General features: G+C 43.6%; 1 protein-coding gene across 4 annotated transcripts in view; it reads left to right on the top strand.

Moving 5' to 3' along the window:
* Positions 1-27731, top strand: part of setd2 (SET domain containing 2, histone lysine methyltransferase) — a 109926-nt gene that overhangs the window by 16644 nt on the left and 65551 nt on the right. For 3 of the 4 annotated variants that reach the window (XM_041189730.1, XM_041189726.1, XM_041189727.1), the window contains exon 2: positions 13268-13387. In XM_041189730.1, coding sequence (XP_041045664.1) covers positions 13268-13387 — 120 coding nt within the window. Of the gene's footprint in view, positions 1-11897; positions 12019-13267; positions 13388-27731 lie in introns of those variants that run through there. The other variant, XM_041189729.1, reaches the window with a different exon arrangement.

The following is a 27731-nucleotide window of genomic DNA, read 5'->3' as shown; positions in this document are numbered from 1 at the left end:
CCTTGAGAAGTAATGGTGGACCTCTCCCTACAGTGCAGTTCTTGTTTTGTAAGGGCCCCTTCAGGGGCTGTTAATTGTGAACCAGGTAGAATCAAATTGGGGTCATATCTAGGACCGACCACGTACGGGAGGAAGGTGTCGTCGTCGCCCCCCCCCCCCCCCCCCCGCCTTGACAGTGCATTAGTGAACCAGTTGAGTTTTTACAACAAGCCAACAGCTTTCATGCTGATATTATTTTTCGTCTGCTAGCCCACAAATTACTAGCCTTATTGAATTCAATTTCATAACTTGCCATGTTGGATTTGAACTTGCAACCCCTGGATTCTGTGGTCGGTAGTCCAGTGCCAGAACCGCTGTACTGCATTGCACCAGCAGGCAGTACCAATTTACTGTTTATCTTGGGGATCTGACAGAAATAGGACTTGTATTTATACTGTACCTTATGAGCTCCCCTCAAACGGCGTTGTATATGGGATGAATTATATTGAAGTGAAGCCGTCTGTTTTCTCGACTTTGCATGCATACTTTGGATGGTGCTTGTCAAGGGAGGAATGTTGTCCAGGTCACTGAATGAGCTCCCTCCTGCACTTTGAACAAAATCTAGAAATCTTTCGTTTTTTTTAAATCCACAAGGCGAGTGATTATTACACTTGAGAAAGTGATCATCTGCCACCACCTTAAACTGCTTCAGAACATGTGATGAAGTTGCTTCCTCGGTGCTGTTATTCTTTGTAGCAAATTACACAAATTGCGATGAGTCAAACTTGTATGACACAAAATTCCAGTTATGTCAAAGTTGTCAACCAATCCCGCTGGCAGAATAGCAAATTCCATAGAATGATGCCCGTGATGAGCTGAAATTCCCCACTGGTAACTCCACCAAACTTGCCTAATCTCGTCACATGACTCTGCCGACCAATCCGAGCAGAGCTGGACCCCACAAGTGCAAAATCATGGAGTACTAGGCAAGCCATCGCTTGACATCAATATCGTCCTGTGAAAGGACATGCAAACCTGCAAATATGGCTAAACCTGTGAGAAAGTTAAAAGTGGTGTCTATTGGAGAGAAGGTGCAGTTAATGCAGCAAGTGGAAAACAGTGGTGCAAAGCGGAGAGCAGACATCATGAAGAAGTGGGAGGTTCCACCATCAAGTTTGTCCACCATTATGAAACACGAAGCAAATAGCTTGAAAGAGTTTGACAAACAAGCATTCTCCCAATAAGAAAGAAGACAAAAACTGCTACCTATCGTGATGTTAAAGAACCTCTGCTAACGTGGTTCGAGGCAGCCCAAGCAGAGATTGTTCCCACCTCCAGTCCAATCCTGCAGGAAAGGGGAGTTGCCCTGGTAAAGAAGCTGGGTGACATGAAGTTCACCTGCAGCGACGGATGACTGGACCAATTCAGTATAAGGCACAGCATCGTCTTCCTCGCTGTAAGCAGTGAGGTTGCAGTGGTTATGACAGCGTTGACAGATGATTGGCTCCAAAATGGCCTCGGCCACACCTTGAGCAAGTGTGCTCTACAAGACATTTTTAATACAGATGAAACTGGATTGTTTTACTATCTTTTGCCAGATCGCTCTTTGATGTATAAAGGTGAAACTTGTAATGATGGAAAGTGGAGCAAGGAACACATTAGTGCTAAGGCCTGTGCCAACATGGATGGCACCGGAAAGCTGCCACTTGCGATAGGAAAGTCCGAAAAGCCTCTTTATTTCACAAATGTCAAGAGACTACCAGACAGCACGAGACTAACAAAACCGCCTGGATGGCTTCCAGCATTTTTGAGGCGTGGATCAGGAAAGTGGATGAAACACATCAGCGGAAAAAAAGGAAGATTGTCATCATTACAGACAATTGTCCTGCACACCCTGACATGGCTGGCCGCATGAAACTATTATTCTCGCCTCCCACACCTTGGCCAAGCTCCAGCTAGTAGATCAGGAGGTGGTTAGGAACCTGAAAACCCAATATCGACAATAGCTGACCTTGAGGCCATCAATAAAAAGCAGGCATACAATCCAAAGGTCCTGGAGGCCTATGTTCATAATGAAGAAAGTGTGGAAGATGGTGATGGAAGCCGCAATTGCCAACTGTTTCCACCACACTGGGTTCAAACACAGGACGTCGAGGACAAGGAGGAGCAGGGTGAGACTTACCAACCTGATGATGAGGCACTTTTTCCACTCACCTCCGTGAGGCCGACACGGGAATTCCAGCAGAGACAACCATGGAAACTTACGCGGAGGCGGACAATACCATACAATGCATGACAGACCTGACAGATGATGCCATCACAGATGCAGTATACTCTTCACCCAAGAAGCCTGAGGAGGCCGATGATCCTGAAGAGTCCGATGAATGCTCGCCCATCTGTTTCCCTAGCTAATGCTGCAAAGGCCATAGAGGTGCCCTGGGATTTCACACTGCAGCGCAAAAACACAGAAGGCATGTTTGACTGCATTGATGGCATGGTGGACTCTATCATACACATTTGAGGACAGCATGCTAAGCAGAAAAAGATAACCAATTTTATTCAGAGCTAACTCCCTGACATTTTTCAATGCAAAGCTCTGGCCTTTTACAAGATCAAGCTGTTGTAAGGTGTGAACAAAGTGAATAATGACTTTTTCACACATTTACCACTTTACACTTTCTTTCATTTGGCATTTGAATTGTTTTTGACATACACCGAGTTGGCATATCAGGTTACATGGAGACACATTCTTGTGGGAATGGGGGCTCCTCAGCTATCACAAAGCTCTGTTTAACATGAATTTGTGGACAGATCCCTTGGGATTCGACTCCTCATCGGGATTTTGCTGTCACACAACCCTGTAGCCTTCTAGGCCATTGCAGAGGGCAGGAAACAGTTAATCATGTTGATTTAGGACTGGAGTGACATATAGGCCAGACCATATAGTGAACCAGTTGGGTGTTTACCAGCTGGTGCCAGGTTTTCTCACCAGGTTCTCTGGTCCAGAAACATGACTACAACGTGGTCAATGTGTCTACCTGAATCACCCACAATAGGCAGGACCCCAGTTGAAGCTTGCATTTATTTTGTGTGTTTCACAACTTTGGGATATCCCAAAGTGCTTCACAGCCAATGAAGTACTTTTGAAGTATAGGTACTCTTGTAATGAACTGGAGTGTCAACCTAACAATGGGAACAGAAAGAGAGGGGGAAAACGGTTTTTAAAAGGACAATAGTTCACGTTCTACGAATTGGTGCCTTTTAGACCTCTCTGAAAGATTTTGAGATGAGTCATAATCAGTGCAGCTCACAAGGTTTGAGAGAGTGCATGCTACATGGTCGTGTACGCCTGGTAACTAAGGCAACAGACTGCCAGCTGGAGCAATCGACTCTTAAACGGTAGGGAGGGAGAAGAAATTTTCATAGCCTAATCCCTCTCATTTTCATTCAGTTTATTTGTGGAGTTGCCTTTTTTTTTCAAGATATTTGTGGGCAAAATGCAGCAGTACAATGTGTATCTGCACTTGTGGGTGGTGTGGCAGTGGTTTGGGTGGGGGGGGCGGGGCAGGGGGGGGGCGGCGGTAGTTCTGAGAAAATCAAGTCACAATGTTTTTCTCCTCCAATTTTCAGCTTGTCATTTTTTTTCCCCCTTGTTTTAATTTGCTCTCTTACTTGCCCCATCCCTCCTCTCTTTAGAATTACAACTTCCTTGAGTTCATTTAGGTGTGCGGGGCTTGTCAAAGTAAAGAAGTTGTGTGGGGTGAGGTTTGACTGGATGAGATGCTATCAAATTATTTTCTTAACCTGTTTTGGTCCCCTTTCCCCCAGAAGGTAGGATTGCCTGGGCTGTCCCGAGGCCTCAAGGAATTGGAGATTAAATTCCCAGATAACGGTGCAAGCAAACAGGGAAAAAAAAATCATAGGGAATTCTCAATGAAAATTGAAGAGTTCTTATTTTTGTATCGTCACACTCTCTCCTCTTGGAGAATCTTGTGAATTATTGGAAGAATGCAAACGATGATGCCTTGCCTGACAGACCGTAACGTCACATCTTCCACCTTTCTACCAACCATTAGGCTGGCTAATCATACATTACAGGAGTGTTTTTGGGGTCGCACAATCTATCTGATGAGGGGGCCACCATCAGGACAGGAGTCTCCCACTAAATGTCAACCCAGATTTCAGAGCCAGCCTTCCAGTCTTCTCTTGTCAGGACTGTCTGCAGTGGGGTTTAAGCCCTGTCTTCTGACAAGAGTGGAAATGAACCAAAGGCTAGCTCCAGTTGGATTCCTATTAGTATCATACATTCCTGCTGACACTCATTCAGGGCCCTTTCTCACCCATCTCATTTTATCTCTTCCTCTCCTGAGATACCAGCTCTTAGAAATAGAACCATAGAAAAGTTACAGCACAGAAGGAGGCCATTTGGCCCATCTTGTCCATGCCAGCCCGAGGACACCCAGGTGCCTTTTCTAATCCCACCTTCCTGCACCCGGCCCATAGCCCTGCAGTTTTACAGCACTTAAGGTGCAGGTGCAGGCACTTTTTAAAAGAGTTTAGAGTTTCTGCCTCTACCACCAACTTGGGCAGCGAATTCCAGACACCCACTACCCTCTGCGTAAAAAAGTTCTTCCTCAGGTCCCCCTTACACCTTCTGCCACTTATCTTGAATCTATGCTCCCTGGTTCTAGAATTCTCCACCAAGGGAAACAATTTTATCCTGTCCACTCTATCTATTCCCCTCATAATTTTGTACACCTCAATCAAGTCACCTCTCAGCCTTCTTTGTTCTAAGGAAAATAACCCCAACCTATCCAATCTCTCCTCGTAGCTATACTTTTCTAACCCTAGCAACATTCTTGTAAACCTCCTGTGCACTCTCTCCAGAGCTATTACGTCCTTCCTGTAATGTGGTGACCAGAACTGCACACAATACTGCAAACAAAAGTTGTGGCCTCACCAGTGTTTTATACAATTCCAACATTATATCCTTACTTTTATATTCTATACCTCTGCCAATGAAGGACACCATTCTTGTTGAAGTAATGTCCTAAAGAACATTGGATGCCTAAGTACCACTGGCCATGACCAAGCCTAGACAGAGACTGTCTGAGTTAAAAGAAGTTTGCATTTATACAGAGCCTTGCGCACCCTCTGGATGTGCCAAAGTGCCTTGCAACCAGTTAATTGCTTTCAGGTCTCAGTTGTTTTTAGGCAAATGTACCAGCCAATTTGCATGCAGCAAGGTTGCACAAACAGCAAAAAGTAGATGACCCTGTCGAATTTGCAACATGATTGGCCCAACAAGTCCCTGTTAGTGTTTAATTTCCGCTTGAGCAGTAAGCCTTAAGGTCTCTGCTTCGATCTCTAACTCCTTTAGTCATTCCACGGCGTCATAAGCCAGTGTGTTTGTTTTCATTAAAAAAAATTTCTCTTGCTGTCTGCCATAAATCTCTTAGTTTTGATCTGATACCTGTGTCTCCTCGTTCCAGATCATTGGAATCCGTGTGTCGCTATCCATTCTGTCCCATCCTTTAAAACACCCTTACAAATGCAGCCCAGATTCTTCAAAACTTTGATCAATTTTTCCCCATACCCAACGGGCCAGGAGAGCATTGGAATAATTGAATCTGGGGGTGATAAAGACATGGATGTGTTTTTCAGTAATAGCCGATCTGAGGGAGGGACAGAGTTGGGAGTAGGTGGTCTTTACGGTGAAGAGGATAGGGGGCCCAGTGCTTAGCTCGGGTTGAATAGGACGCAGACGCTGTGAACAGTTTGGTTCAGTGGTGGAGGTGGAGAGTGGAATTGATGAGATTGTTTGGCAGGGCTGTAGATAGTGACTTTGGTCTTCCTAATTTTAAACAGCAGATATTGCGGCTAACCCAAGACCAGTCTGACATGGAGAGATATTGGAGAAGTCGAGAGGTAGTGTTGACATAGAGGTGGGGGCCATCAGTGTGCATGTGGAAGTTAATGTCCTACCTGCAGATATTTGAGCCAGGAGGAAGACATGGGACCAGGAATCACTCCTTCAGGAACTCTATTTGTAATGGTGCTGGGGTATGGAGAAGCAATTATAAGTGGCTACGACTGGACAGATGGTGCCAAATAAGGACTGTCCCATGGGGCTGGGCAACAGACAGCAGATGTTAAAAGAAGGTGATTTGGTTGACCCTGTTAGAGGCTGCAAGACAAAATGGATAGTGCACCTCAGTCACAGATACAGAGGCTGTTGTTTGTCATGTGGACTTGGACCATTTCACTGCTATGGCAGGAATGGAATCTTGATTGGAGAGGATCAGACAAGGAGTTGTCAGAAAGATGGGCATGGGTTTGGGAGGCGACGACATGTTGAAGGTCTTTAGAGAGGTTGGAAATGATGGTGGTAGTTTGCACAGCCAAAGGGGATTACATGCAAAGGGTGGAGAGCATTAATTTGGGAAATTGAACTATTTCGACATCAGCTAGCAAGGGACCTGATTTCCAGAACTCCCGTGCTTTGGGATAATCTGAAGTCACACATAGGCACTATATAAATGCAAGCTCTTTCTGTCTGTATTTCTTTGAATAGTACCATGGGATCTTTAACTTGCACAGAGCAGGCAAACTGGGCCTCAGTTTAGCACCCCACCTGAAAGACAGCAGCTCCCACAGTGCAGCAGTGCCTCAGTATTGCACTGAAATTTGAACCAGAATTACCTGTTAAAGATAAATCATGTCTGGCTAACTTCATTGAATTATTTGAGGTAACACAGAAGATTGATCAAAGTGGTGTAGTAGATGAGGTTTATATGGGCTTTCTGAAGGCATTCAACAAAGTGTCACACTGGATGCTTATTACAAAGATGAAAGCCTATGGAATAAAGGGGAAAGTGAATACAAAATTGACGCAGTTACAGGAAAAAAGGATGGTGGCAAGTGGATGCTTTTCAGACTGAGGAGGTTTGCAGTGGTGCTCTTTAAGGGGTATTTGTGGGTCCATTACTCTTAATGTTTATAAACAATGTAGACTCTGGTCTAGAGAGCAGCATTATAAAGTTTACAGATGATACAAAAGTAGTAGATCGTGATTAGGATAATTACAGGCTTCAGGATAACATAGGATGGTGCAATGGGCAGAAGCATGGGAGATAAAGTTCATTGCAGAATGAAGTGATTCACTTTGGAAGGACTAATATGGGAAGGCAGCATATTTTAATGCCACTTTTTTTAAACATGTAAATAATCAAAAAGATCTTAAGAGTTCACATATCCTCAAAGTCAGTAGGGTAAGTTAATAAGGTGGTTAAAAAACATAACATTTACTAGAGTTTATAAATGGGGGAATAAAATATAAAACCAAAGTGATCATACTAGAACTTTATAAATCACTGGTTAGGCCTTAACTGGAGTATTGGGGCCATTTCTGGATGCTACACTTGAAAGATGTATAGACGTTGGAAAGGGTATAAAATGGCACTGCACTGTGGCAGCATGGGATTTTTGTATCCGTGTTGGACATTAAAGTTTGAATTGAATTGAGAAGAGATCTGTCAATATGTTACCAGGGATGGGGGACTTTTACTTGTGAGGAGTGGTTGAGGTAGAAAAGGTTCGAATTATTCCCATTGGAACAGCGAAGATTAAGAGGTGACCTAATAAAGGTTTTCAATATGACGAGAGATTTTGATGGAATAATTTTTCTCTATCCCTTCTATCTGGGGAGTAGGTCAATAACTAGTGATCATAGATACAAAATCATTGGTAAAAGATCTAGAGGGGAGAAATTGAGATTTTTTTTTCACTGAGTTGTCAGAATCTGGAATAATCTACTGAAAGTGGTAGAAGCTGATTCCATAAACGATTTGAAAAGAGAGTTGGACAGATATTTGAGGATGAGGAATTTACAGGATTAATGACAAAAAGCTGGTTCGTGGGACTAAGCATGAGGGCTCTTTCTAAGAACCAGTACAGGCACAATGGGCGAAATGACTGCCTCCTATGCTGTAAATTTCTGTGTTTGTATGAAATATCTGGAGTGGGATTTGAATCCACTACCTTCCGACTTAGAGGTGTGAGTTCTGCGACTGAGTCAAGACTGGCACGATGCAAGTATTATGATTGCACAGAAAAGCAAAAAGCATTTTAAAATACCTATTGTTGACAGCTGATGTGTCAGATTTAAAGAGAAGTGACCATTAACGAACCTCAATCCATTATTTTGGATGAACTTTGGTATCTTTGCTTTTCCGTTTCTCGTTTAGCTGTCATCCTTGGGAGTCAGAATGTTAGTTCAAGTTCCATTCCAGAGACTTGTGGCTGGAGCACCAATGTATTTCTTAGAGAATGTTACACTGTAGGAAGTGCCATCTTTTGAGTGAGATCTCAAATGTAAGCCCCATCCACCCTCTTGGATGGGTGTAAGAGATCCAGTGGCACTATTTCGAAGGTGAGCAGGGCAGTTCCGTCTAAGTTCTAGTCAACATTTATCCCTCCACCAACATCCTTTGAAGAGACAGAATATCTCAATATCTATCTCATTTCTATGGTGGGATGTGCTACGTGCTGTGTTTCCCACACGATAGCATAGACTATACTTCTAAAGTAAAAACAGAATTACCTGGAAAAACTCAGCAGGTCTGGCAGCATCGGCGGAGAAGAAAAGAGTTGACGTTTCGAGTCCTCATGACCCTTCGACAGAACTTGAGTTCGAGTCCAAGAAAGAGTTGAAATATAAGCTGGTTTAAGGTGTGTGTGTGGGGGGCGGAGAGATAGAGAGACAAAGAGGTGGAGGGGGGGGGGTGTGGTTGTAGGGACAAACAAGCAGTGATAGAAGCAGATCATCAAAAGATGTCAACGACAATAGTACAATAGAACACATAGGTGTTAAAATTAAAGTTGGTGATATTATCTAAACGAATGTGCTAATTAAGAATGGATGGTAGGGCACTCAAGGTATAGCTCTAGTGGGGGTTTTTTTTATAAATGGAAATAGGTGGGAAAAGGAAAATCTTTATAATTTATTGGAAAAAAAAAGGGAAGGGGGAAACAGAAAGGGGGTGGGGATGGGGGAGGGAGCTTACGACCTAAAGTTGTTGAATTCAATATTCAGTCCGGTCAGTCCGGACTGAATATTGAATTCAACAACTTTAGGTCGTAAGCTCCCTCCCCCATCCCCACCCCCTTTCTGTTTCCCCCTTCCCTTTTTTTTTCCAATAAATTATAAAGATTTTCCTTTTCCCACCTATTTCCATTTATAAAAAAAACCCCCACTAGAGCTATACCTTGAGTGCCCTACCATCCATTCTTAATTAGCACATTCGTTTAGATAATATCACCAACTTTAATTTTAACACCTATGTGTTCTATTGTACTATTGTCGTTGACATCTTTTGATAATCTGCTTCTATCACTGCTTGTTTGTCCCTACAACCACACCCCCCCCCCCCTCCACCTCTTTGTCTCTCTATCTCTCCGCCCCCCACACACACACCTTAAACCAGCTTATATTTCAACTCTTTCTTGGACTCGAACTCAAGTTCTGTCGAAGGGTCATGAGGACTCGAAACGTCAACTCTTTTCTTCTCCGCCGATGCTGCCAGACCTGCTGAGTTTTTCCAGGTAATTCTGTTTTTGTTTTGGATTTCCAGCATCCGCAGTTTTTTTGTTTTTATACTTCTAAAGTACTTCACTGGCTGCAAAATGCTTACAGAAATCAAGAAAGGTGCTACATAAATGAACATCTTTGTTTCTCTTCTTTGTCTAGCAGCAACAGATGATCTTTTGAGGAATGAGTAATCACCTCTTCCAAATCAATCTAGTCATCTGTCCACTGAATTCCCATATATGTGCGACCTCAACTCAGCATTTGTCACAATGCCTTTAGGGAGGGAGTCACAGTCGGAAGTCGGGGGTGGGGGGGGTGGAGAAAATGTGGCAGCTGTGAAGAAAATTGTTTGTTTGGCTCAGGTGGAAGTGTGGTTACTTGTGGGTAAGAAATCTTCCCTTCCATCAGGAGCTGCACATGGAATCTTATTAGAGTGGAGTAAAGTTTTATATAGGCCCTTGCCTATGAGAAGGAAGGATGGATCATAAAATTTTAGTAGTATTAAGTGAGGAATGTTTCCAGGCTAGGAGAACTCACGTGTTGGAATGGTGACAGCAAATTTTGTGATGCTCGAATGAGAAGCAGTCAGCCGTGGCTCAGTGGTAGCACTTTCTCCCCTTGGGAAGGCCCATGTGTTCAAGCCACACTCCAGAGCCTTGAGCCAGAATCCAGGCTGGCTCTTCAGCTCAGTCCTGATCAAATGTCGCACTGTTCGAGTGCCAACTTTAGGGTGAACCATTAAACCTGTCTGCCTTCTCAAGAGGACATAAAAGATCCCATGGTACTATATGAAAAAGAGCAAGCGAGGTCCTGCCAATATTTACCCCTCAACCAGCAGCACCCAAAACACATGATTTTGTCACGTATTTCATTGATGTTTATGGGCTCTTACTGTGTACAATTGACTGCCGCATTTCCAGTACATCATTTGTTGTAAAGCACTTTGGGACGGTCCAAAGCCTCTCTGTTCACCTGCTGTTCTGAAGGAGAAAATGCTGGAGTCCTTTGGTATCTCATTGTTGTGTAGTCTAGATAACAATTGACCAAGGTGTCGCTTTGTAGGTGAAATGTTATTCCGAGGCCCTCACAGGTGGATGAAAGGTACAGTTTCTGTGTTCTCACCTTTGCCAATTCAATGTACTGAAGAGATGCTTTCATCCACCTGTCACACCAAAACAGTAATGGGAATCAATCAAAGGATATATTTAAGCATACCCAATGTACCATTGAGCATCCTCCAGTTGAACTTGCTAACTTACTCAACGAGGACTTACCTGTTAAAATCTGTTGAGGTTGTAGATAATAAATACTCTTTTTTAAAAAAAATGAAAATCACTTTGCTTCTGGAAAGTGATTAGAACCTTGTGATAAATTGTAAAATCTAAATTAAAAATAAGTTGTATCAAAGATGCACACTCAAGATAATTACAAATAAGAGAAGCCATTCATCCATCCAGAGAGATCCTACAGTCACTTCACTGCAATGTCCTATTGATTCTTGAGTGCTTCCAGGAATTATCTGGGAGTTTTATTACAAGCGTTGATAACTTCGTGTGAAGAAGAATTTTTTGATATCAGTTTTCAATTTTGTTTCTATGAGTTTGAGCCCCAGCCTTTGTGTAGCCATTTTATTGGTTCCCGGTTTGATTATACACGAAAACTCTTGTCGCAGCTGAAGCAGAACGTGGTATGGGTTAGGTTCATAATGGTCAAACCTGTTTAACTGAAGGGATCTCTTTGCGGATTTCCTTGACGGGATAATGGTACAGAGTATGGTAATGAGGATATTGGCTGGGAGCCTGACAATGTGAGGGAACTATGTTAATATCAGTGGAAGTAAGACTCATCGGGTGCTGGAGGCAGGGTGACAGAGTAAAATTTGAGAAATTTAGATCTGAAACTAGTGTCATAAACTTTAAAGGCAATTACAAGCTTATGATGACAGAGTTAGTTGAAGTAGACTGGGAAATTAGGTTAAAATATAAGACAGTAGAGTAGCAGTGGCAGATATTTAAGGAGATATTTCATAACCCTCAAGAAAAATATATTCCATGGAGAAAGAAAACTCAGAAGAATGCACCATCGTAGCGAAATAAAGAAGTTGAGGCTGGTATCAAATTTAAAGAAAAGATGTTCAAAGCTGCAAAGATTAGTTGTAAGCCAGAAGACTGGGGAAATTTTAGAAACTGCAGCAAAGGATGACTAAAAACTAACGAAGAGGGAGAAATTTGAGTTTGAGAGAAAAGTAGCAAGAAATATAACAACGGCAGTAAAAGCTTCTACAAGTATATAAAAAAGAAAAGAGTAACGACCGTGAGCATCGGTTAAGATCTGGAATGCACTGCCTGAGATTGTGGTGGAGGCAGGTTCAATTGAAGCTTTCGAGAGGAACTGGGTTGTTATCTGCAAAGGAAGAACGCGCGGACTTCCAGGGAGAAGGTGGGGGAATGGTAAGTGATATTCAGAGAGTCAGCGCAGAGGTGATCGGCCGAATGGCCGCCTCCTCCTGTGGTATAATAATTCTGTGATTTTTGTGTTTCTGTGGTCTGAGAGGGTGAGACTGGGGAATTAATAATTGGAAACAAGGAAATGGCAGACTTTAAACAAATATCTGGCTTCACAGTAGAAGACAGGAAAAGTATCCCAAGAATAGTAGAAAAGCAGGGGGCAGAAGGGAGAGAGGAACCTAAAATAATCGCGATCACCAGAGAAAAAAATCAGCCAGTGATCCCATTCGTTTTTCAGGTACAGGTCCAGGACCTGGTAACCTGCATCCTAGAGTCTTAAAGAGGGTGGCTGCAGGGATAGAGAATGCATTGGTTGTAATCTTCCAAAATCACCTAGATTAGGGAAAGGTGCCAGCGGATTGGAAAAACATCAAATGTAACAACACTATTCAAGAAAGGAGGCGACAGAAAGCAGGAAACTGTAGGCCAGTTGGTCTAACACCTGTCATTGGGAGAATCCATTAGCACTGAGAGCAGCAGGAGAGGTGAGAGTTCAGCAAGGATAAAAGGAGTGGTGGAAAGAGTGAGGGGATCACTGCCAGGCCAACTTGACAGGGTAGAGGCTGGGAGGATGTTTCCTCTCATGGGGAATCTAGAACTAGGGGACACACTTTCAAAATAAGGGGCTCCCATTTAAGACAAAGAAGAGAGATTTCTTCTCTGAATGTCGTTAGTCCTTGCAACTCTCTCCCTCAGAGAGCAGCGGAGGCTGGGCCATTGAATACATTCAAGGCTGAGTTAAGGGTCATGGGGGTAGGCAGGAAAGTGCAATTAAGGCACAATCTGATCAGACATATTCATGTTGAATATTGGAGCAGCTTCAATGGGCTGAATGGCCCACTCCTGCTCCAGTGCTTCATGATCATATATATTCTAAAACAACATCATTTTAGCTTTTAATCCCCACCGAGCAGTGTCCAGGAGATTAATCTTTTAGATTCCTGGAGACTCCAGTACAACCCCAGATGGTTGGCAAACCCTTTCTTTAGCCATGTGGTTAACATATTGGAAAAGGAGGCGATGGCCCACGCACTTTTGGGTTGTGTCAATGAGATAATGTCTTGCATAAGGCTTTAGCTGGGAGGATAATGAAGATGGTGTATATTAGCAGTTCCACTGTAATATTCAATTTGTCTGATTTTAAATTTTAAAAAAATAACAACTTTTCCTATCTTTCTTTCCCTCCTCCAAGGGCTCATGCCTCTCCTCACCCTCTGTCATCCACGAGGGAAGGTTGGACGGAACTGCAGATGTCGCCTGGACCATCGACGCATCTCCAAATTCAGTCCATAGGAGATGTGCTTGCTGTGGGGTGAGATAGACAACTCTCTCTCTCTTTTCTCTCTCCATGCTCTCGTTACCTGAGTGTGGTGGAGGCAGGTTCATTTCGAGACATTCAGGAGTGAATTGGATTATTATTGTATCTCATAAGGAAGAACGTGCAGGCATACGGAGAGAAGGCAGTGGAATGGCACTAGGTGAATTGCTCCTTCGGAGAGCCAGTGCAGACACAATGGGCCAATTGGCCTCTTGTGCGGTAATAGTTCTGCGAGTTCTGCTCTTTTTCTTCTCCCTTTTGCTTTCTTTCTTGCTTTCTGTTTCTCACATTCTCACTCTCTTACTTTTTCACTCTATCTCTCTTGCTTCTTTGCACACGCTCTCACTTTCTTGCTCGTGCTCTCTCTCCCTTTTTCACATGTTCTCTCCCTTTTTCACACACTTCCTCTCACTTTTTCCGCTCTCCCTCTTGCTTTTTCTGAGTGGAATGGCACTAGGTGAATTGCTCCTTCAGAGAGCCAATGCTGGCACAATGGGCCAATTGGCCTCTTACACTGTAATAGTTCTGTGAGTTGTGCTGTCTTTCTTTCCTCTTCTCTCTTTTAGTTCCTTTCTTGCCTTCTCTCTTGTTTTCTCTCTCTCACATTTTCTCTCTCTTACTTATTCACTCTCTCTCTCTCTCTCTCACTTTTTTGCACGCGCGCTCTCTCTCACCTTTTGGCTGGCTCACTCGCGCCTTTCTGAGTAGAATAGAACTAGGTGAATTGCTACTTCGGAGAGCTAGTGCAAACACAATGAGCAATTGACGTTTTGTGCTGTAACAGTTCTGTGAGTTGTGCTCTCTTTTTCTTCTCTCTTTTGGTTTCCTTCTTGTTTCCTCTCATTTGCTCTCTCTCACATTCTTATTCACTCTGTCTCTTGTTTTTCTGTGCACTCTTTCATTTTAATGCACCCTGTCTTGCTTTTTTGCTTGTACTCTTACTTTTGTACACATTCCCCTTCGCCCTTTCTCTCTCAGTTCCTCCCTAACACCCGCTTCCCCCCGGCTTCCACTTCCCCAGCGCACCTGACATCCCTTACTCCCGACCTCCCTTCCTCCAACGCATGGCCTCCCCCCTGCGCCTGGCCTCTTCTCTACACCCGCCCCGCTGCTCCCTCCCACGCCTGGCCTCCCCTCCGCTCCCGCCTTCCCCCTCGCTCCTGGCCTCCCCTCACTCTCCTGTGCACACTTGCACTTTCTCCCACTCACAAAATCACAGAATTGTTAGTGCTGAAGGAGGTTATTCGGCCCCTCGTGTCTGCACTGGCTCTCTGAGCATTTCACCCTTTGCCATTTTTTTCCTGTAACCCTGCATGTTGCTTCTTTTCAAATAATCATCTAATGCCATCTTGAATGCCTCGATTTGAACCTGCCTCCAATACACTCATTGCATTCCCGTCCCTAACCACTCACTGTGTGAAAAAGTTTTTTCTCAATGCACTTTTACTTCTTTTGCTAATTACTTCAAATCTGTGCTCACTCACATTCTTGCTCTCTCGTTGATGCTTTCTCCCTCCCCCTCACCCCCTCCCTCCCGAGCTTGCTTCGCCATTTAATTTAATCATGGCTGATCTTGTGATTTAACTCAATTTTTCTGCTGCTCGCCACATCCCTTAATTACCTGAGAGGCCAAAAATCTGTCTATCCCAGCCTTAAACGTATTCAGCATGAATGACTTGTATTTTTACTTGCAAAGTCAGGGTTCCAAGTTGGGCTTGGGGAACACTGGCATCAGCCTGGCCAGTAGCAGCTAAACCTTCCAAGTATTGAAGCTTAGGCAAATGCTGGTTGAGGTTGATGAAGAGGGCCAAATAATACTAGGCCTTTGGATGTCCTTTGATAAAGACTATATATTGATCTGTTATGATATAACATTGGTATTAGGCCAATTTTTATCTAGTAACGTATTAATAATTTTGTCCACTATTGGTCACCTTTTTCACTTTATAAATTTTTATATCCACAGTTTTTGTAGAAACTACCCATGTAATAACATCTGTCTGTCACTGGTGGGAGGATATAATTACAGTGTGATGTATTTTCATAGACCATTACTGTTATAAATGTGGACATAAGTATTTATAATGGAAACATAAAAAATAAGGGCAGGATGTGTCAACATTTAACATTTAACTTGCCTTGCCAACATTTCCCAATCAATTTTTCTTTGTCAGCTGTTGCAGTAGTTGTGGATTTGGCCACTATGTGGCTTGGCAGAGTGAGTTTTTTTAAATTATTCTTTCATGGGAAGTAAACATCACTGACAAGGCCAGCATTTGTTGCCCATCCCTAAGTGCCCTTGAAATGAGAGACTTGTTTGGCCAGATCAGTTGAGAGTTGACGTGTAGGCCACAGCAGGTAAGGATGGCAGATTCTCTTCCCTAAAGGACATTAGTTAACCAGATGGGTTTTTACAACAATCAGTGATGGTTTTATGGTCACCATTACTGAGAGTAGCTTTATATTCCAGATTTTATCAATTGAATTTAAATTCCACCAGCTGCCATAGTGGAATTTAAATCCATGCCCCAGGGCTTTAGCTTGGGTCTCTCAATTACTAGTCTAGTGATATTACCACTACTCCACTGTCTCCCCTTTCTCCCAAACTGATTGACATCTAGTTTATTTTTAAACAATAATTGACTTGGCCACTTGCTTTTACATCAACTTACATTTTTGGATTTAATTTGCCTTGCAATTTTGGATATTTACTGAAAGGTTAGTTGACACGGTTGTGCTATGACCTAGTTCTGTGAGCATCCTGTGTGTCAGTTTCCCACCACCCCACCAGTACTTTTAAGGTCTGCACTTCCACAGTTTTCTCCCTGCTCCCATGAGCCCTAGCCCAAGAGTCTGCAGATGGCAGCAGAGCTCATTCAGTTGGTCATCGCCATTTATTGACCTCAGCTGTGAGGCTCGCTGACCTATTCGTCTGCATCACCATCAAGCTTACTTCTGTCCTCAACGTGACACAGAGGTAATGGAATTAGGAGCAGACTCCACCCCTTTCCCACACTGCCCATCACCAGTCAACCATCCCTCAATGATAAAACGAAAACAGAAATACCTAGAAAAACTCAGCAGGTCTGGAAGCATCAGCAGAGAAGAACAAAGTTTCGAGTCCTCATGACCCTTCAACAGAACTAAGTAAAAATAGGAGAGGGGTGAAATATAAGCTGGTTAAGGTTTCATCCCTCAGTGATGTTGTGGCAAATTATAGCTCCTCGTGAAGTTTATGGCTTAGTGCTACACCAGGTAGGAGCCCTTACCAAGTCATCTGAAGGAGTTCCCATGGGAAGTGTGGTAGGGTAACCGCACGCTATTGGCCGACAGTATGCCCAGTGACAGTGAAAACACAAAATGCTAGAAATACTCAGCAGGTCGAGCAGCATCAGTGAGAGAGATGCTGAGCTCATGTTTTCGGTCGATGACCTTTCATCAAAGCCAGATGATGTTAGAGTTTTTGAGCAAGTCTAGAGCCAGCCAAAGAACAAAAAGAAAATGATGAAAATGATAATGGTTCAAGACAAAATTAACTGATAATGGGACCAATATAGGAACTAAAGATGGGTCCTGGGGAGGTGTAAATACTTACAGCAGAATATAGAAGGTGAGGAAATAAAATCATACAAAATAGAAGATGATGAGCCATACAGCCCATAATGTCTGCGCTGGCTCTTTGAAACAGAACTGTCCAATTTCTCCCACTCCTCTGCTCTTCCTTAAAGCTCAACAATTTTGTTTTATTTTTTAAGTACATATCCAATTTTGAAAGTTCAAATTGAATCTGTTGCCACCACCTTTTCAGGGAGTGCTTTCCAGATCATTACTCACTCCACAAAAAAAAAAAAATCCCCCTATTTCCCATTTAGTTTTTCTGCCAGTTATCTGGAAGGAAGAAATACTTGCAGTTAAATAGTGCCTTTCAAACTGCACGCACTGTTGTAATGTTGCAAATCTGGCAACCAATTTGAACATAGCTAGGTTCCACAAACAGCAGTGAGATATGTAAACAGTTAATGGGTTTTCATGATGTTGGGTGAGCGATACACATTGGCCAGGCCATTGAGGAAGACTTGTCTTCAAAATAGTGCCAGGGAATGTTTTACATCTGCCTGAGAGGGCAGACAGGGCCTCAGTTCAACATCTCATTGCAAAGATGACAATGCCACAGGAAAAGAAACCTTTGCTGATGTTTTGACTTTACTGTTGGGAAGATTGTAGTGCCAGATCTCCATTGGCTAGTGAAGGGATAAAAACTGGGCCCTTGTTATCCAGCAATGCATAGCAGTGAATTTTTAAAAACTAACTTTGTATGATATGGTCATCATCCACAGGAATCAAGCTGAATATAGAAAGTACAAAGATCTAGAAAGGGAATAAATGACAGGCAAAGAGAGGATGAGGATGGCTAAGTGCCTAAAATAAAAGGGAACTCAAAGCCTTTTTATAAACACATAAGTAGTAAAACAGTAGTCAAAGGCAGAATGGGGCAGATTAGGGTCCAGGAAGGAGACCGAGGGCATGTGGAGGTAGAGGGAATGGCTGAGGTACAAAATGTGTACTTTGCATTTGTCTTCACATAGAGAAGAGTTTCCAGCCAATGTAGCAGTATAAGGAAGAGCCAGTAATGATATTGCAAAAGATTAAAATAGATAAAATAGGCTGGCAGTTTTCAAAGTAGAAAAGTCACTTGATCTGGCTGGGATGTTCATTTGGCATGGCAGGAGTAACCGCACTACATGATGTAGAATGTCCTCACTAAGGGAGTCACAATGCACGACATAGGGTGTTCTGGTGATAGTGGCACCACATAATGATTGATTTACTCATAGTAATTGTGTCACACTACATGATGGAAGAGTTGGCCTCGTGGGACAGTGTCACTACATGATGGAAATCTTTTCACGATGGTGGTGTCACACTATATCGAGCATGTCACATCATACTGTGGAGGATGTCCTCACGCAGATGGTGTCACATGATGGATATCCTGGCAGTGATGGTCTCACATTATGCAATGATGGATGTCCTGGTACTGATGGCACAAAATGATTTTTGTGACTTTTGGGCAACCCTACATGTGTGGATCTGTAAATGTAACAGAGCAGATCAGCACTACAGGACATGGAATGTTCAACTGAGGAGGGAAGGGGACATTTTGGAATTCAGGGATGCCTTGTGCAATTCTGCCGCCATTAAAATATATGTTTACCGTCTAATCCAGCAACCTCTCTGTGATTGGTGGATTATACAAGCTGGAATTTAAATAAGTCAGGGGTAGGGGTTATAAATAACAATAATGTAAAAACACTTTGGGTGAGGTGATATACAGACCAGGACTGTTTGCATTCATGCAGCCTATATTGTTAAAGTAATAAAAGCCTCTTATCATGAGCTCTCCGACTCTGTTTTCAGAGCAATGGGAGCACCCAGTCAAACTTCAAAAATTCACATGGACTTAAAAGTGTGATTGAGCGTCTGCAGAACTGTGATAAGGTTAAATCTGGTTACTGTCAGTCATGTTGATGTTCTACCCACCTCACCGTACAATGCACAACTGTGCATAAGTTGACTTGTAATGTGATATCGGGCCATTAGTGTCCTTGGTCAAAGTACAAGGATTGGAGCAGTGCAGTCTCCCTCTGTCTCTGATTCTGCTGCTGCCTGCTGGTCTGGCCCTCTAGCCTTGTGCATGTATGACTCTTGATTTCTTACTCTTTATGACTCTTACTCTTTATGATTTCTTACTCTTTATAACTCTTCATTTCTGTCGGTCTCTCTCTCCTGCTGTGTCTCTCTGTCTCCCCCTCCCCCTCTCTCTCACCTTTTACTCCTGTTTTCACTCTTTCTTGTTAGCCTCTATCAGTTTATTTGATTCCCACAACTTAAGTTGGACTTTTCCAACACTCTTGTATTTTGCCTGTTTTTTATTTTTATTCATTTACGGGATGTGGATGTCACTCGCAATGGCAACATTTATAGTGTTGCGATCCCAGCTTGATGTTACTACTGGACAAGTCAGATCCCAGGGTGGAACCTGGCTTGATCGATCCTAACTTGTATTTTTTATTTAGAAGTGTGGAGGGTGGTTACTGAACAGAGTCACAGGAGTCTGCTGATGAACTTTTAACAAAAGAATAAAGCATATATTAAACAAGAAAAACAACTATACTATATTCCTCCTTCACCCCAACTATACATTATGGATATATATGCAGATTTGTAAGGATAACACAAGTTACAAAAACGACCTTACACTCTAATGTTCACAGGCGAACTGTGGTCAGATATATCACACTCCAAAACCAAGTTTCTATGGATTTCTCATACTCGTTCTCGTTCTCTTGCTCTCTCACACACACAAGGGCAGCCAACCTCTACGTTCGGAAGGTTCTCCCTGGAATTCTGTCCCAAACGATGCTTTCACTTGACATCTCCAACAAGGATCCACCTCCAGGGATTCAACCTCTCTTTCCAAGGTTCCTTCCTCCTGGATCTCTGCGTGTGTTTAAGCTTCAACTTCTACATGCGCACTCTCACATATTCGGCTGTGCTAAGCAAAGCACCACTGCTCCAAAGGCCCATAGTAAGGAGTCACTGACCTTCAGCTATCTCCTCAGGTCTTCTGACTTCTCACAAGCCTATCTCGTTCCAAGTCTGCTCCCCGCAGCTCTGTCTCTTTCTCTGCTCCTCACTCTTCACTACACTTAACAGGATCTGTTTCTGATTCCTGCCCTTGTTCCTCAACTTGACTGTCTTCCTGGGACCTTTTTCTGTTCCACTCCCTGGTTTGGGGCTTCTTTGTTTTGGGGCCTCCTCCCAGTCCCTCTTGTTTCCAGCTTCTAGCACTTTCTTCCAAATGGCATTCTCCTCTAGATCACCTGACCCTCATTTCCCACTGGATTGCTTTTGTTCCTTGTTTTCTCTTTCTACGCAAGCGAGCTGGAACAGCTTCCATCTAAAAATATAAAAGAAATAAACTGCACATGTGCACAGGGCCATTTACCAACTTGTAACCACGAAAATGCACCAACTATGCATCACAGAATTGTTATGGTGCAGCAGGAGGTCATTTGGCCCATCGCGTCTGCACCGGCTCTCTGAGCATTTTAACTTAGTGTCAATCTCCTGCCTTTTCCCCGTAGCCCTGCATATTGTTTCTTTTTAAATAACCATCCAATGTCTTTTTGAATGCCTCAATCGAACTTGTCTGCACCACCCTTCCAGGCAGTGCATTCCAGCTCTAACTACTTGCTGTGTGAAAAAGTTTTTTCTCACCTCTCGTTTGCTTCTTTTGCAAAAGACTTTAAAACTGTGCGCTCTGGTTCTCAATCCGTTTACAAGCAGAAACAGTTTCTCCCTATCTACTCTGTCCAGATCCCTCATGATTTTGAAAACATCTGTCATGTCCCCTCTTAGCCTTCTCCCCTCCAAGGAAAACAGTCCCAACTTCTCCAATTTTCCTCATAACTGAAATGTCTCAATCCTGGAACCATTCTCGTAAAGCTCTTCTACACTTTCTCCAATGCGTTCACATCTTTCCTATAGTATGGTGCCAGAACTGTACATAACACTCCGACTGAGGTCTAACCAGTATCTTGTATAAATTCACCAAAACCTCCTGCTCTTATACTACATGCCCCTATTAATGAAGGCTAGAATAATGTATGCTTTAGAAACAGCTCTCTCTACCTGTCCTACCACCTTTAATGATTTGTGTGCATATACACCCAGGCCTCTCTGCTCCTGCACCTCTTTCAAATAGTATCCTTTATTTTATACTGTCTCTCCATGTTCTTTGTATCAAAGTGCATCACCTTACACTTCTCCACATTGAACTTCATCAGCCTCCTAAGTACCCACTCCTCTAATGTATCAATGTCCTTTTGAAGTTCTATGCTGTTCTCCTCACAGTTTGCAATTCTCCCAAGTTTTCTTCAGTCTGCAAACTTTAACATTGTCCGCTGCATACCATCTAGGTCATTGATATGTAGATCAGGAAAAGCAAGAGTCCCAATACTGACCCCTGGGGAACTCCACTACAAACCTTTCTCCAGCCCAAAAAATACCCATTAACCATTACTCTCTTGTTTCCTGTCCCTCAGCCACTTTTGTATCCACATTTTTACTGTCCCTTTTATTCCATGACCTATAACTTTCCTCACAAGTCTGGTGTTTGGCCCTATATCAAACGCCTTTTGAAGTTCATATACACCACATCAACAGCCTTTCCCTCATCAACCATCCCTATTATCGCTTCAAAAAGACTCCAGTAAGTCAGTTAGACACGATTTTACAAGACACAAATCCATGCTGACTCTTCCAAATCAATCCACCTTTCTCCATGTGACACTTAATTCTATCCTGAATAATTAGAAGTTTCCCCACTATCGAAGTTAAACTAACTGGTTTGTAATTGCAGGGCAGATTTTACAATCCTTTTTGAACAAGGACAATTCTCCAGCCCTTCGGCACCTCCCCTGAATCCAGGGAACATTGAAAGATTATTGCCAATGTCTCTGCAATTTCCACTCTCACTTCCTTCAATATTCTTGGATGCACCTCACCTGGTCCAGGTGCCTTATCAACTTTAAGTACTGACAGCTTATCCAATACCTCTTTATCAATTTTAAACCCATCTAGTGACGGAGTTTCCTCTGCTGTCACCATGGCCTGAGCAACATTGTCGGTAAAGACAGATGCAAAGTATTCATTTAACACCTCAGTCATCCCTCTTGCCTTTATGTATAAATCCCCATTTTGGTCCCTAATCGGCCCTACTCCTCCTTTTACCACCCTTTTACTATTGATGTGCTTATAGAATGTTTTGGGATTTCCTTTTATGTTAGCTGCAGTCCTTTCTCTTAATCCCTCTTTGCCTCTCGTATTTACTTTTCCACTTGCCTTCTGAACTTTCTGTATTCAGCTTGGTTCTCAATTTAACTTGATTTCTATCTCCTTTGTCACCCAGGAGCTCTGGATTTCTTTGTCCTATCCTCCCCTTACAAAGGAACATATATTGACTGTACCCAAACCACCACCTCTTTGAAAGTAGCCCATTGTTCAGCTACTGTGTTTCCCGCCAACCATTGGTTCCAATTTATCCAGCCCAGCTCCGTCCTTGCCCCATTGAAGTCCGCTCTCTGCCAGTTGATTATCCTTACTCTGGATTGACCAATGTCATTTTCCAACATCATTCTAAAACCTATGATACAATGATCACTGTCCCCTAAATGTTCCCCCACTATCACTTGATCTACTTGACCCAAAAACCAGGTCTAGCAGTGCCTCCTTTCTTGTTGGACTGGGCACATGCTGTTGTCGAAAATTCTCCTGAACACAATCTTGGAATGCTTGTCCCTCATTGCCCCTTACACTACCACTATCCCAGTCTATATATAGGTAATTAAAGTCTCCATTATAACTACTCCACGACTTTTACACCTCTCTGTAATTCCCTTGCAGATTTGTTCCTCTATACCCTTCCCATTAGCTGGTGGTCGATCTATTACACCAAGTGATGTAATTTCACCCTTCTTATTCCTTAGCTCTAGCCAAATAGATTCTGGCCTTGAATGCTCTGATGCATCCTCTTTCTTCAGTACTGCAATACTCTCCCTAACCAAAAATGCCACCCCTCCTCCTTTTTTCTCTTTCCTATCTTTTCTGAACACTTAGTAACCAGGAATATTTAGCAACCAGATCCCCCCTTCCTTAAACCAGGTCTCCGTTATCGCCACAACATCATAATCCCACAAGACAATCTGTGCCTGTAACTCCCCAAGTTTATTAACTATACTCCATGCATTCACATACATGCATTGTAACCCTGATTTAGACTTCAATACTTGCTTCTTTACTCCAACTCCATCTATAATTCATTGTCCTCTATTTTAGTACTATCTGCTTCTCCCAACATTCCGTGCACCCTGGTATTACTTTCTGATGTTCTCTCCTGGTTCCCACACCCCTGTTGAGTTAGTTTAAACCCTCCCCAACAGCACCAGCAAAACAACCTGCAAGGAACTCAGTCCCGGTTCTGATCAGATGCAACCTGTCCGGCTTGTACAGACGCTATCTTCCCCCGGAGCCTGTCCCAGGAATCTAAAGCCCTCCCTACTGCACCATCTTTCCAGCCACGCATTCATCTGTCTTAGCTTCCTATTTCTGTACTCACTTGCACGTGGCACTGGGAGTAATCCGGAGATTACTGCTCTGGAGGTCCTGCTTGCTCATTTTCTACCTAGCTCCCTAAATTCCGATTGCAGGACCACATCCCCCTTCCTACCTCTGTCATTAGTACCAATGTAGACCACGACCTCTGGCTGTTCGCCCTCCCCCACAAGAATGTCCGACAGCCATTCTGTGACATCCCTGACCCTGGCACCAGGGAGGCAACAAACCATCCTGGAGTCACGTTGACGGTCGCAGAAATGCCTGTCTGTTCCCCTAACTAAAGAATCCCCTATCAGTCCTGCTCTTCCGCTCTTCTTCCTCCCCTTCTGCACAGCTGGCCACCCGTGGTGCCATGGACTTGGCTGTTGTCGCACTCCTCCAAGGATCCATCACCTTCGCCAATATCCAGAATGGAAAACCGGTTAGTGAGCGGGATCTCTGGGGACTCCTGCACTATCTGCCTGTTTCTCTTGGACTGTCTGGCAGTCACCCATTCCCTATCTGCCTGATTGCCCCTAAAGTGCGGTGTGGCCACCTCTCTGAATGTGCTATCCATGTAGTTCTGTACCTCACGGCTGCACCTCAGTGACTCCAACTGCTGCTCAAACTCTGAAACAAGGAGCTCAAGCTTGTGCAGCCGGTGATACTTCCTGCATATGGACTTGCCTGGGTCATGAGAAGTGTCCATGACTCCCCACAGGCCGCAGGATGGCCATTCCGCATGTGCGGCCATTTGCCGGCCGGCACATGTGCAGAAACCTCAAGATCGTACGAAGAACGATCTCCAGAGCCAACACATGCGCACTTTACAGCCTTCCGGACTGAATATTGAGTTCAACAATTTTAGATCATGAACTCTCTCCTCCATCCCCACCCCCTTTTTTATCCCCCAATAATTTAGATTTTTCTTTTCCCACCTATTCCCATTATTTTTAAATGTATTTCCATCCATTGTTTTATCTCTACCTTTTAGCCTATTTCGATCCCTTCCCCCCACCCCCATTAGGGCTATCTGTACCTTGCTTGTCCTGCTTTCTACCCTTAATTAGCACATTCCTTAGATAATATCACCACCTTCAACACCTCTTTGTCCTTTTGTCTATGACATCTTTTGGCTGTCCTCCACCTATCACTGGCCCTCTATCCAGCTCTACCTGTTCCTCCGTGCCCCTCCCCACCGCCCCCCCCCCCCCCCCCCCCCCCCCTTAAACCAGCTTATATTTCACCTCTTTTCTGTTTTTACTTAGTTCTGTTGAAGAGTCATATGGACTTGAAACGTTAACTGTGTTCCTCTCTGCAGTTGCTGTCAGACCTGCTGAGTTTTTCCAGGTATTTTTATTTTTGTTTTGGATTTCCAGCATCCGCAGTTTTTTGCTTTTATCATGCGGAGAGATTGCTGGGAACTGTAGTTCTCGGCCTCTGAGGGCCTGATCTCAGTTTTCAAAGATAAGTTTTTTTTCTCTCTGTTTCCTTAGGGTTGTTCTATTGTGATGAATCCAAACTGCTCTTGAGAAAGTGGGGATGAACTGCCCCCTTGAAGTGCTGCAAACTGTGGTGTAGATACACCCCACAGTGCTGTTACATAGGGAGTTCCAAGATTTTGAACCAGCAGTAATGAAGGAACATCGATATATTTCGACGTTAGGATGGTATGTGACTTTGAGGTGGTGGCATTCCCCTGCACCTGCTGCCCTTCTAGGTGGTAGAGGTTGCGAGTTTGGCTGGTGCTGCCAAAGAAGCCTTGTTGAAGTGCATCTTGTAGCTGGTACACACTTTGGTCACATAACACGGGTGGTAAAGGGAATGACTGTTTTAAGTGGTAGGTGGAAAGCCTATCAACTGGGCTGCTTTGTCCTGGATGGTGTCAAGCTTCTTGAGCGTTATTGGAGCTGTACCCATCCAGCTAAGTAGAGAGTATTCCATCACACTCCTGACCTGTGCCTTATAGATATTGGACAGGCTTTGGCGAATCAGGAGATGAGTTGCCTGACACGAAATTTTCAGCCCCTGATCCTTTTCTTGTAGCCACAGCATTTATATGGCTAGTTCAGTTCCTGGTCAATGGTAACTGCCAGTATGTTGGTAGTGAGGGATTCAGCGATGGTAATGCCATTGAATGTCATGGGGAGATGGGTGGATTCTCTCTTGTTGGGGATGTTTATTGCCTGGCGCTTGAGTGGTGTAAATGTTACTTGCCACTTATCAGCCCATGTCTGAATGTTGTCCAGGTCTTGCTGCATATGGACACGGACTGCTTCAGTATCTGAGGAGTTGCAAATGCAAATGGTGCTGAACACTGCAATCATCAGCGAACATCCCCACTTCTGATCTTATGATGGAAAGAAGGTCATTGATGAAGCAACTGCAGATGGTTTAGACTAGGCTACCATCCTGAGAAACTCCTACAGCAATATCCTCGGGCTGAGATGATTGGCCTCCAAAAACCACAACCATCTTCCTTTGTGCTAGGTAGGACTTCAAACTGTGAAGTTTTCCCCTTGATTTCCATTGACTTCAGTTTTGCCAGGGCTCCTTGATGCCACACTCTGTCAAATGCTGCCTTAATGTCAAGGGCAGTCTCTCTCATATCAACTGTTCAGTTTAGCTCTATTGTCCATGTTCAGACCAAGAATGAAGTCAGGAGCTGAGTGGCCCTGGCAGAACCCATACTGAACTTCGGTGAGCAGGTTATTGCTGAGTAAATGTTGCTTGATAGCACTGTCGATGACACCTTCCATCACTTTGCTGATGATGAGAGTGGTCTGATGGGACAGTAATTAGCTGGATTGGATTTGCTTTTTGAGGACAGGACAGTGGGCAATTTTCCACATTATCGGGTAGATGCCAGTGTTGTAGCTTTACTAGAACAGCTTGGCTAGGGGCACAGCAAGTTCTGGAAGCTCATTTCTTGCTTTTTATTCTCCAGTTAGGTAGAAAAGTATAAATATTAGTAGAGGCAGTAAAGCCAGTCAGTATTTTAAAAACTCAATAGTCAACCCCAAGACCGAGAACAACACTTGTACTTTGCATATGTTGTATCGCCCGCCTGGGATTGGTTCTGAAATATCCACTTCCCAGATTTTCACACTTGGCCTGTTGATGCTGCAGAATGAGAGCCAGGCAGCAGCAGCTTGCATTTGTATAGTGCCTCTACCAAAGGAAAACACCCGTAGGCATTTCACAGGAGTGTACTTGGACAAAAATTGACACCAATAGAAGAAATATTAGCAGAGGTGACCAGATGCTTGGGCAAAAAGGTAGGTTTCCAAAAGGACCTTAAAGGGAAGAATTCCAAAACCCAGGGTCTAGGTGGCTGAAGGCATGGCCTTCAATGGTGCGATGATTGAAATTGAGGTTTGCACAAGAGGTCAGAGGCTGAGTTCCCGGAGGGTGGTAGGGCTGGAGAGATTACATGGGTAGAGGGGATGAGGCCGGAGTGACATTTGAACAGAAAGAAAGAACTTCTGCTGGTTGTCTGCATCCACAACAAAAATTGTTCCGAATACGAGTGCAGAGACCCACAAAGGAAGTGGGTCTCCATTTGCTTTCAATAACAGTCAGTATAGCTAAATTATATCTGGAAGTGCCATGCAATGTACAAAATAGCTAGACACCAACATCAATTGCAGATAATGTAAGTGTTGCAGTGCAGGACTGAGGCAGTATTGTCATGGGTGTTGTTTTCCAAAGATCGAAAGATTTGCATTTATACAGTCCTATCAGGACAAGAAGACATCCCAAAACACTTTATAGCCAATCAGTTAATTCTGAAGTGTTGTCACTGTTGTAATGCAGGAAACGCTGTGGCCAATTTGTGCAAAGTAAGCTGACACAAACATCTATGTTACTGACCAGACAGTCTGTTTCTATGATATTGCATAAGATATAAATATTGGCCAGGGGACCAGGGATAACTCCACTGCTCTTCGAAATAGTGCTTTGGAGTCTTTTATTTTCACTCAGGAGATCATACAGAGCCTTAGTTTCAAAGTCTTAACCTGCAACAGTGCAGCACTCCCTCAGTTCTACCCTGGAGTGTCAGTCTACATTTTTAAAGTCTTGAGTGGGACTTGAACCCCATCTGACTTGAGGCTAGAGTGCTACCAAATGAGCCACAGCTGACACATTTTGAATGTGACATTGAAACAAGATCTCGTCT

The sequence above is a fragment of the Carcharodon carcharias genome, chromosome 6, assembly GCF_017639515.1.
Source record: "Carcharodon carcharias isolate sCarCar2 chromosome 6, sCarCar2.pri, whole genome shotgun sequence".
Classification (NCBI taxonomy): Eukaryota; Metazoa; Chordata; class Chondrichthyes; order Lamniformes; family Lamnidae; genus Carcharodon; species Carcharodon carcharias.
The sequence above is the reverse complement of the archived record's forward strand: the minus strand, read 5'-3'. Positions and strand labels throughout refer to the sequence as shown.